At 32.7% G+C, this 12,006-nt stretch overlaps 1 protein-coding gene across 1 annotated transcript in view; it reads right to left on the reverse strand.

Annotated features, from left to right (window-relative positions):
- The window catches only part of Sardh (Sarcosine dehydrogenase), a 170,985-nt gene that overhangs the window by 81,283 nt on the left and 77,696 nt on the right, over positions 1–12,006 (reverse strand). The window contains exons 16-18 of the mRNA XM_090369863.1: positions 9,040–9,187; positions 8,841–8,934; positions 1,850–2,012 (exon numbers count right to left, since the gene is read on the reverse strand). Coding sequence (XP_090225989.1) covers positions 1,850–2,012; positions 8,841–8,934; positions 9,040–9,187 — 405 coding nt within the window. The remainder of the gene's footprint in view (positions 1–1,849; positions 2,013–8,840; positions 8,935–9,039; positions 9,188–12,006) is intronic.

The following is a 12,006-nucleotide window of genomic DNA, read 5'->3' on the forward strand; positions in this document are numbered from 1 at the left end:
CTACATTTAAATACAGATTTAAACATACTGTATCTTTTGATATCTCTTGTACATCTTTCATCACAACTCAATTATCAGCTCTTACATCGAGGGTGCTTAGTTACCCACAAATAAAAAACAATAGGTAAATAAATAAATATCCATTTATTCTCGAGATGGTAGAGGCCAGATTTTTTAATGACATAGCTCACAATGGGATGCTTATTTTTCTGTGGTAGTATTCAAGCTCAAACCAACTTTCTTACTTATGGCTATACACAGTGGACCATGGCTGGCCCAAAGGCACAAACTCAATAAATAGTAATAGACACTTCATTACAGAGAAGTGCTATTTATTTGAAGGTTAAGAGTCACTGGGATGTCTGATGCATTCATGAATTTCAGTTTGTCATTATAGCTAAGTACAGAATGATGCATTCACATTATTTTTAAGCTAGTTATATACCTTCTGCAGTTTGCAGATTTTTAGCTCTAAACTTATATGGATTTAATAAATAATTAATTATATATTTATAAATTTATTTCAACATTATTGAGCCATTTTATTCTATCCAGGCACCAGACAAAAAGAAGTACTAGAAAGTAAACCGCACAGAATGTAAGTAAAAGTCCCTAACTCTTTCTTAAAATTCCTGCTATGTTGCTCATATACTCAATTTAGAATGTCGAATAAAAATTCCACATTATTAAATTAAACTATACACTCTGCTGAATAATACATTAAAGTTTTGATAAAAATATAAATTAGGTGTGAAGGAATCTAATTCAGGGGCAGTCCCAGGATTTTCTGGGGGGGGGGGGGAGTTAAACCAGTGTTCTTGAGAATCATTTTGATCATGGGAGACTGTGACCCTTTAGGACCTACCCAGAATCATCCATGATCTAATTACACAGTTGCTACTGCCAACTAATACTAGTTACTTTACTCCTAAATATTCTATCCTCTGACAATTTATATCGCTGTTTGCACTTATTTTGGCATAGGTTGTTGGCTTCTAGTGAGTGAGTTTCCATTTACAATTTCTTTCTTTTCAGAAAATATTTGCTAGAACTTGTACAATATACAGTCTATAAAAAAATGGAGGAATAAGTGAGGATATTCATGACAAACAAAAATATCTGATAATAATACACACAAAGACTTTCTTAAGTTAACTATCTAAACACGGGTGATTAAAATAAAATTTTAATAAAATAAATAACACACATAAGTATAAGTATGAAACACTAAAATGAAATGAAAATGTTAAAATACAGAATCAAGTAAAAACTGATAAAATCAATAGATAGAAGCTTTAAAAATATCAAGATGTTGTTGAGGTAGGTGTTCCTTTATAATGTGAAAATTTTGTGTTTTTTGAAAAAAGATTTAAAATTTTCAAAATTCAATGTGTGCAAGGGGTTTGTAATTCTCATCACAAAATTAAGTGTCATTTTGCATTAAAGTCTAGCCTTCTTTTTCCTCTCTTTCTTCCCCTCCCCTTTTTTTGAATGCTGTTACACTTGGCTATATCTGTCACACAGACCTGCTGCTTTTTAACTACTATATGCTGTTCACTTTTCTGAGTTAATAAAGGGGCATTCCACCTCAAAAGCATCTCAGTTCATTTTACTAGTTTTATTTGATTTTGTATTTTAACTAATGCATTATTTATTTCTTAAAGTTTTATTTTAGATACACATGTTTAGTTAAAAAAATTTTCGTGTCATGTTTCTTGACACTTAAGGCTATTTCTCTAATAAAGTTCCAATAATCAGCAGATTCTTGGGAATACAATATCAGGATCCACTTTAATCATAATTCTATTTAAAATTCTGAAAACTCCAATGTAGTTTCTACATCACTTACCTTTTTCAATGCTTAGTGAATCTATGGATCTATATCCTGCATTGATTAGACCAAACTGTTTTCCTTGTTCCATCAGAGCAGTGTACACAGGAATGCAACTTGCTTTTGGAATGTGTAACTCCCAACCAAGCTCACCCACAAAAGATAATCGCAGTGCTCGAACCTAAAATAAATGAAGATTTTGTTTTACTGCCTGTGTAATAGAAAAACTGAAAGTCCATTTAAATTAAGATCCATGTTATATTTATAATACCCAAGCATTTATTTTGCACCAATGGAGCAAAATTTTCCACACTAAACCAAAGATATATAAGGAAGTAAAAATTTGACAGAGTTGCAGAAGTGGCATAACTGCTAGACTGCAAGGTCTATGGTTGCGTGGCACCTCCGTAGCCAGGTGTGAAGGAGCAGTAGTGCGTATCACATGCTTCTTGATTAGACCGGGGTTTGAGTGCGTCACCACCAAATACGGAAGATGCGGAAAGGTCAGGGAATGACCACCGCATATCCCAGAGCAATATGGCCTTAGTTGCTAATGCTCCTAAAAACCAAAACAACAACAACTATGGTTGTGTAGCAGGGGAAATAGAAGACTATACAGAATAATGCATCATAATTTTGATGAGTGGTGGTAAAATTGTGGTAAACTTCCCATATATGATATTACAATGGTTTACCAAGAAAAATTAATTTTTCTTGAGAAAATTCACCATTTATGAAACAAAAAAAAAAAAAAAACTGTTTACACAAAACAAGTAAGCAGTGGTAAATTACCACTCCACTGTGGTAAATACTGTTTCTTTTTTATAACAGTCTTGAAGACATAACCGAATTTATCTAATTATAATAAAGTTCACCTGATGTTCTAATAACACACAGTTGTCATCATTTGAGATAATGCATAACCAGAGAATCACATGACTTTGTGATCACCATACTATCTGAAATTGTATTTATGTAGTTATCATTTAATAATCAGTTGAATTAATATTATTAAATCAAGTTTTCAATTGCATAATATAATACTTATTAGCCATATAGTGCAACAAAGCTAGTGGCTTTTGCTGCATCAGCAAAAAAAAAAAAAAAAAACACAGAGTTTCTCTCTTCCCACAGACCCACCCAGCAGGCCTTTGAATAATTAGTGATGGCTAGTAAAAAAGTGACTCAATTCAGTGACCAGGAATTTGATTCTGCTGTGACATATCTTGTCCAAACAGAAAATCCTAGAGAATTCAGCATTGCTAAAGTAGAACTAGATTTAAATATTAACCCTTTCTGTCAAAACATTAAAAACCACTAAATTAGTGGAAAGAAAACAAAATCATTTATACCAGGCTTTTGAATTATCCAAAACAGATTTTGCATTTTTATTATAATGTTTTGTTTTTTTTTATTTCTTTGTGTATTAAAATACAAAACACTGAAAATTTCCCCTATTGCATGAATAATAAAATTAAAATACGACGTGCAGTCAATGTATATTGAGTACACAAGGGCTGATCTATTGAGGGGAAAGACAATAGCAAATTATGCATTATTCCTATTTGTAATAAGATTAATGTTAAATATATTTGTGAAGATATTTCAGATGTTCTATTTACCTAAACTGCCAATTCTCCCCTTCAAAAAAATAACAAAAGGCTGAATCTGTTCATGTGAATACCCATGGGCACAACAAACTTTTTGCCTGCTCTGACCATAAGGCTCAGACCAGTTGAGAGAAGTATGCTGACTGGCAACTTATTTTGAAGTGATGGAGCAACAGAAATTGATTACTGAATCGTCATTCTGTTTCTAGCCTAAACAAATCAAATGATTATTTGGTAACTTTCAATTGACATGCAGAATGAATAGATCACACTAATAAATGCTGCTCTAATCATCTGTTTATTTGATTATTTCAGAAACAACAAAATTGTTCAATAATTTTCATTCAGTTGTACTTGTTATTTGGTATGGAAAGCAAGTGTAGCATATCTGTTATTTACCTAATACTAGACACTGAATAGTGAATTATTTCAAAGTGACTTGATGACTCAATTTACTGGCATGAATTAATTTTCTGTAATGAGTCAAATCAGCTGAAAGACTTGTTTTGTCCATCGCTACTTTGAATTTCCCCAAAATTATGGCCTCAAATACTAATGGAGACAATTTATTCCAGTGATTACTGTTTGACTGGTGAAAGATAAGTAGTGGTTGTACCTATTACTACATAGTTAGAGAGCATGTCACATATAAAAAAATGTCTAGAAATTCTGTGGTTCATTATTTCTAAATTTTATATTTTTAAACATGCAAATATTCACTGATACTATCAAAAGTAATTCAAGGACAACTATGAATTTTTTTTATTAGAAGCATAAGAGTAGTAATCGTATTTTACTGGAAAAACTTATAGCACAACTTATTATTATAGTGTTTTTTTTTTTTATCTCTTTGTGTATTAAAATACAAAACACTAAAAATTTCCCCTACTGTATGAATAATAATAAAATAAATATGCAGTCAAATTTTGAAGGCTGACATTATGTTTATTGAATTGAATAACGTGCAGTCAATGTATGTTGAATACACAAGGACTGATCTATTGAGGGGAATTGCAAGTAATGCAGTAAGAAGAAAAAGGCCACTGTAGCTGAGTGGTCGGCTGTAAAAGGGCACAAGTACACAAGTAAGTGACCAGGGTTCGATCCCTGACTGTTAAATACAGTGCTGTTTCTTGTATTCTCTCTATCTTGAGAACTCCTCTGGGATGACCAGAGTATAAATTTTGAATTTAACTGAAACATATTTTTATGAAGACATAACAGGTATATACATCTCTCTAAATATTTTCCTACCCAGTTTCCAATTCTTCACATTACAAAAAAAAAATAATAAATAAATAAAATAAAAAATAATAGTTCCAAATCCAAGACATGGTTTGAAATATTTTTTTCAATCATACAGTCAAGGATTGCATCTCATTCCAATTTGTTACTTGATCTTTATGAGATGCTTACAATAATATTTCCAGTTTTTAAATGGAAATTCATTGATTCACACAAAAATTATTTTGTGACATAAACCTTCACATCACTTCATGCGAGTTCAGTAGGATTTAAATCCAAATGGCAGGTTGAGATCATAAACATTGAATGCAATGTCCATAGTTTCAGGGCATATAGTCGACTTTGTAAACAGATTTTTCTTATATTTTTAATTAGATATAAAAGCTCTGTGATTGAAAATCATCACTCTAAATGACATTATTTTGTGCTTGCATTCCTGTATGAAAACTTTTCTAGATGCTCTATTAGAAATACAATCCATTTTTATCAAATGATAGCTTGCATTATCCATTATGATAACTGATGCTTCAGGCAAATTTGTTTTTAACTGGGCACAGACTCTTTGGTATCAACTCCTAAAGAAAAACTATGATAGTAGTGTGAAAGACATCATTTCATTTGTATCTCATATTGTGCTCATCCATCACAACGAGTTGCCCATGTATTGCACTACCTCGAATAAGTAACACTTCACTAATAGAGAAAACTATTGTTGCTTATTCTCGGTGGGCGCCACCACCCACATGGCACCGTTTCAAAGTTAGTTGGCTTTTCATCGGTGGGTGGGCAGGTAGCCTGGTATCGCAAGTGAAGCATTTCTTATTTGAGTGCAATACATTGGCAGTTCGTTGTGAAGGATGAGTAGATATGGTGTATCTACACTGATATTATATACAGTAGTAATGGTTACTATGTACTTGTACATAGTAAAAAATGGATGAAGAAACTGAAAAATGGGAAAATTATTTTATTAGACATTTTTTATTATAAAAGATCATTCTCACAAAAAAAAAATATTCAACCGCTTGATCTATTTTCTCAAGGGAAAAAGCTTTAATTCTTTAATTTTCAAATCCTTGTAACTGCGGGGACTTGGATAATGAATACAGTCAGTCCTCAGTTCTCGTATAGCACGATAGTTGTGTTCCTAGAAACCCTCATGCAATGCAAAATCGTGCAATATAAACAACAGGCCCTATGGGAAAAATAGGGTTAGGTGCTGACCACCCAAGATTGAACACACATTTGTAACCGAAACATTACCAAACACAATAAATAATCATAATAAAATATTGCTAATGCTTTTGCTTCTATCGTAAGCAAACTTGTTTTTTGTTTGATTTTCTATCCAAACAGATGACAGGCATTCCATCTCTTCCAATTCTTTGTGTCTTAATCTAATGGATTTTAATTACGCTTTGAGTTGTTCCTGCTATGGAAGTTATTTTTATTTTCTCTGCATTCTTTGTAATTCTCGGCGTTGCCTCATTTAGGCCTGTAGCACGTGCAATATCACATGGTCTTTCATTTCACTCAAAGCGTTTCACAATTTCATATTTTTACTCTATCGACAGAGGCGGACTGGCCATAAGCCTTACCTGGGAAACCCCGGTGGGCCTGTGGCTGGTGTGATTTTGGCCATAAACCATAGTATGAGGCCACTATAAATTTTCCCAGGTAAGAATTTTTGAGCCAGTTCGCCTCTGTTTATCGATATTGCTTTTCTTTTTCTCTCTGAATCTGCAGTGTCTTCACCAGGATGCTTCCTTTTCACACCTTTTAATTAAGTATTTTACTCATTTTTAGGGAATAAAGCACAATTACAAAACGAGGAGGCACACTTGATACACATAAACAAAGCTGTGCGCATGTAGCAACTGAATAAACAACACCGTAAAGGCAGAGATAGACTATTGACACCTCACATTTTACTAAAGCATATTTCTAGAGATTACTACCATAAAACAATAAAAACAATTTCCAGTTGCATTTCTGCTAGTGGAATCTGTTATAAACTGGTAGTAAACTCGATCTAATTGCATTTGCGATTATACCAATAGCTGGAATTGTGTTGGTTTTTACGTTATTATGGTGAATGTGTTTCCCCTTCACTGATATAAAAACAAATACATTTTCAGAATCTTCTCTTCATTCCTATCTACATGTGTTGTGTTCGGTTGGGGTGGTACTGCGTTCGACTGCCATTTCTTGTAAACACAAAGGCGAATCGTGCATAAGCGAATTCGGTTTGTGTTATATAAGATATCGTTTCCCTATTTATAAATTGTATGACTGAATTTGTGTAGTGTAAACACGTGTTATACGAGGACTGACTGTACTCGGATACCGAGGACCCCCCGTACCTCAGGAGGGAAATGAATTTGTACACTGAAATGATGTTTTCACCTAAAAGTAGCTATACAAAATGTTTATTATTTCAGAAGATGGTGATGTAAGAAACAGATGTCTCTATTATCAATAACACAAAAGTAACACAACTAAATGAACATTTTAATCACTTACACACATTCTTCAGCTTTAAGAATTTAAAGTGAAGCAATTTCACTTAAAGCTGTCAAATAGACTCCCCCATTCAAAAGTGGTTTATTTGCATCGCTCATCTTTGACTGGTCAGACTATAACAGCTTCCAAGCTAAAGGGAATTTCCTCCAATCCAGTCTATAGTTCTCTCTTCATTTGAATTTAAACCCCTTCGTTCTGACATCTTTTAATGCCATGAAAATTTTATCTTCATTCATTTTACTATCTCCTCTCAGAGACATAAACATCAGTTAGGTTTCTTCTAAGGTATGTTGTAACCACGTTCTGTAGCCTACACACTCAGTCTATCATGCACTCTTCAGTCAGTCTCACCAGGTCTATTGCCCATCTTTGAATATTTTCAAGAAAATATTTTAACATTACATTGCCAATACCATGCACAGCAAATCCAGTACATAACAGGGGGTGTCTCCATAGCCAGGTGGGCAGGAGCAGCAGTGCGTAGCACACACTTCTTGATTAGACCGAGGTTTGAGCCCGTGACCACCAAGTGCAGAGGATGCGGAAAGGTCAGGGAATGACCACCGCATATCCCCGGAGCAATATGGCCTTAGTTGCTAATGCTCCTAAAAATCAAATTACAACAACATAATAGGGCTCAGAATGGACCAGAGTCCATGGAATTGCTAATCTAGTTTATCATACACATTGGTAAACAGTATATTTTGAAATTTTGAAATTGAGTTTAAAATTCTCTTAAACTGCAATTTACTTTGAAAAGAAATCCACTTCATTCTAAAAATGAAATATACACATTTTCAATCATCCAGCATTCCTTTATCACATCAGTTTCTTTAGTACCAGAATTTTTTTCCCTCTATAGTCCTTATGCATCAACGTGAGTTGCTACTGACCTAAGAAGTTTGCTTTTAAAATAAGCATTTACCTAGCACAAATATTTCCTGCTGTCCAACTAATAATTAAATGTAGAGCTTTGCTAGTGAGAATGTGCTGCCATCTGTTATGGAACAAATAGTTTCATTTATTTATTTTAATTTTTTGAAATACGATTATAAATGGAAAGATAACTGGATAAATACCAAATTTCAAGCAGTTTTAACGTCTGGCATTTACTGTAATAATTAATACTTCAAAAATATTTAAAAATATAGAAAAAATTGAAATAAAATAAGATCAGAAAATATCAGATTCATATTTTATGAATTTTGTATACTAAAACAGAGCTGCAATATAGTTATTAAACTTACCAAGTAAGTTTGTTTTTATTGCGTAATTTTAATTTTAGACGAGAACACAGTCTTATCTTCATTTTTAATGTTAGTACCATATATTGTGTTATTTTTCATTTTGTAAAATTATCATTAGAGTCAAACTTCTGTCATGATGATTTATATATATATATTTTTGTTTTTTGTAGTTGTTGGCGCATCGGCTTCTGTGGCTATAATGCACCTCCCAAGGTTTTTGCAGTACTTTGATCCAAGCCCGAGGCGGGATTCGAACCCGCGACCTTTGGGTTGCCAGGCAGGCACTTTGCCCACCCAGCTAGCCCAGTCAGCGATGATTTATAAAAAGTTCATTAAGTGGAGAGAAAGAGAGAGAATATTTTAATATTTTAGCAATATACCTACTTTATGTCCAGCAAATGTTATCATTTTGTTGCTAGAAAATGGAAATTCTTCATCTGTTAAATCTGAATCTGTTAATAACTGGAGTAGGTCTCGGCTACAAATATATACAGAAAAAAAAAAAAAATGGAACAGTTTTTGAGTATGATAATTGTTTTAAATAATTCAAATTTGACCACAGACTTATAATATATTTACTAACCTCTTTGGTCCTTGAATGCTGATCATTCCCATCTCCTCTGAGTGATCAGTATATGATACATTGAACTTTTTATCCTGGATAATACTAAGGATATGTGTGAAATTCTGTTGGGAAGCTGCTCCTGCAGCTGCAATATAAAAACCCCTTCCTACAAAAGAAAAATAAATGGATATTTTTACTTTATATTGTGAAACTCACTGTATAATGACTAGATTTGACTGATCAGTTTCTTATGTCTGGTCTGTCATCCAATTTAAAATAATTTATTGTATGCAATGAAATATTTTGATTAAATAATAACATGATAGTGTGTATGCACAAGTGTGTATATATATATATATATATATATATATATATATATATAATTATGAATAAAAATTAAGTAAATAAAGAAAATGGATTTGAATTTGAAATATCAATAATATGAATTATGGATCAGGGACACTGCAAGAGCAAAGGTACCCTACAACCATAATGTATATATAGAAAATTATTTTAATGTTATGTGCAAATCTTTAATTTAACTTATGCCAATAATGAAAATACCGTGTACCCTGGGAGTGATGTATGTTGAATAAAGGGGGGAAGAACGGAAAAAAGTAACGTTATAAACAAAGTGCGAATTTGGAAAAATGCAAAATTTGAAAAGAACGACCAAGGTAGAAATAGCAGATTTTTGAAAAGAAATAGCATTGCAGTATCTTTCATAATTTCTGTGTCTTCTTCAGAGGTCATCCACCTAAATTATGAAAAAGAACAGCAATACTCTTACTTCTGTTTCTGACATGTTCTGTATGTCAAAAAACACGTGTACGCGGACACGTTGTAAAAAATAATTTAGAATATAAATTTTGAATAAATAAAATACAAGTTAAGCCAAAATATTATGCCAAAGTATAACATACAGAACATGGATGACCTTACAGAAGTAAGTAGCCCGCCAAAAAGAGAAGACAAAGGAAGCGAGTGTCCGAATGACAAGAATGCCAATAACTTACCGCTACGTGACCTGTCGACAAAAAAGAAACGATAGCGGCACCTAGCGTTAGACGAATTTTGGTGTATGTATATTTTGTAATTTACGTAAGCGGTGGAGCTACGCTAGGTTCAAGTTAAGTACATGATACTCAAACTTCCGGGATAGCAAAGAAATATAATTGCTTACAAAGTAGCAATAGAGTAGCTAAACTTTGTTAAGGCGAAAAATTATGATTGGGTATATGGGTATAGTTAGAAAAATAGTACTCTGATATTGCTTTCGTTACACTAATCGCTCACAGAGCATAAAATGTAGAATTTAGTAAAGCAAAAAGATGATGAAATTAGGGATATGAAGTTGGGCTAGGGTAGTTCGGGGTTGCAAACCCGTTCCTATAGTTAGGACCCTGAACGACTGTCCGAGAGTAGGTGCATCATGTACTTAAGTCAGTTGTGTTAAAGTGTAAGATATATATATGTTACAATTAACAAATAAATAGATAAATAAATTAAGATATAATCAAAATTAATTAAGATATAATTAAAATTAATTACCAGATAATTACAAGGTAATACACTATGTTAGACCAATCGGTGGGTACAAGTTTTCCAGACCGTAAGACACCAAAGAGGCCTAGTGTATTGTATTTACACTATTTACAAACTTGATGCATATGGGAGTAATTATTAGTTATAAACTAATAATGCTGTTTATATTGATATCTATTAAGTTTTTGTGCCTTAATATGTTAAGGGCTTTATTGATATGATGACGCAGGTATTTAATAGGAAAAAGATTTCTGGTCAATTTACTGTACAATGTTCTGATGTTATCAATAACTGTTGTTTTGTCGCTGCATATCGTTGCTATTCTGATGCATTGTGCTAAGATAACATTAGCATGTACCTGTTTGGAAATATTGGAATTCCATTGTGTATAGTTTACTATGCTAAAGTTGAAAGCTTCACGTTTGTTGTACAAATTGATGGAGGCTATACCGTTTTTTATATTGATGTCTAGATCCAAAAATTGGGCTGCTGTGTCAGAATTGTTAGTTCTTTCTAGTACAAGTTCGCTAGGGTATAGATGTACATAATCCTGGATGAAATTCGGGCAGTTAATTACTATGAGGTCATCTATATATCTAAATAGTATTAGTTCCTGTGGAAATGAGGTTTCTGACCAGTATAGATATAGGTTGGCTATTATACATGAGGCTGGGATGCCCATAGGTGTTCCATTGGTTTGTTGATATACTGTATCGCCATCATATATGAAATTATTGGAAATACATAAATTAAGTATGTTGTTCCAGTAATAGGTGTTGCAGGAAATAAAATTCTTATGTTTATCATAGATATCTTTGAGTACCAATTTGAGATTGGTTTGATTGATACTGGTAAATAGGCTATGGAAATCAAAGGTTTGAATATTATTGACTGTATTACTTTGCAAAAATTTTAATACAGGTTGGTTGTTGCCTATGATTTTGCTGTTATGTATCATATTCATCAGTGGTTGCAGTAGTCGTTCAAGTGTTTTTCCTGATTTGTGTACATAACTATTTTTGCATGAGGTTATGAATCTGAAGCCTATTGGTTTTTTATGAAATTTAGGAATGAAGTAGATGTAAGGTAAGCTGTAATTACTTAAGTTGAGCTTTAGTTTTTTATTGAAGGCCATTAGTTTTTTTGTAATGATATTACATGTACTGGAAATAGGTTTGTAGGTATTGCTAGAGTTCAGTTCATTAGTTAAAGTATATGTATAAAAATATTTGCAAATGAATGCAAAATTATTGGCTGCTTTATCTACCGGTGTGATTACGAAGTTTTTGTGAAAATCTAGCAGTTTTTGTTTTAATGTAGTCAAGTTGTAGTATGTGCCCTGATAATATAAATTTGAACTCTGTAATGCATATTTATGTTTGAATAGGGCGAATGTATGGCTAATCCACATTTGGTATGCTTCTATAGGCGTGTTATTTC

This window comes from Mastigoproctus giganteus, chromosome 3, assembly GCF_048544385.1.
Source record: "Mastigoproctus giganteus isolate SK-2022 chromosome 3, ASM4854438v1, whole genome shotgun sequence".
NCBI lineage: Eukaryota > Metazoa > Arthropoda > Arachnida > Uropygi > Thelyphonidae > Mastigoproctus > Mastigoproctus giganteus.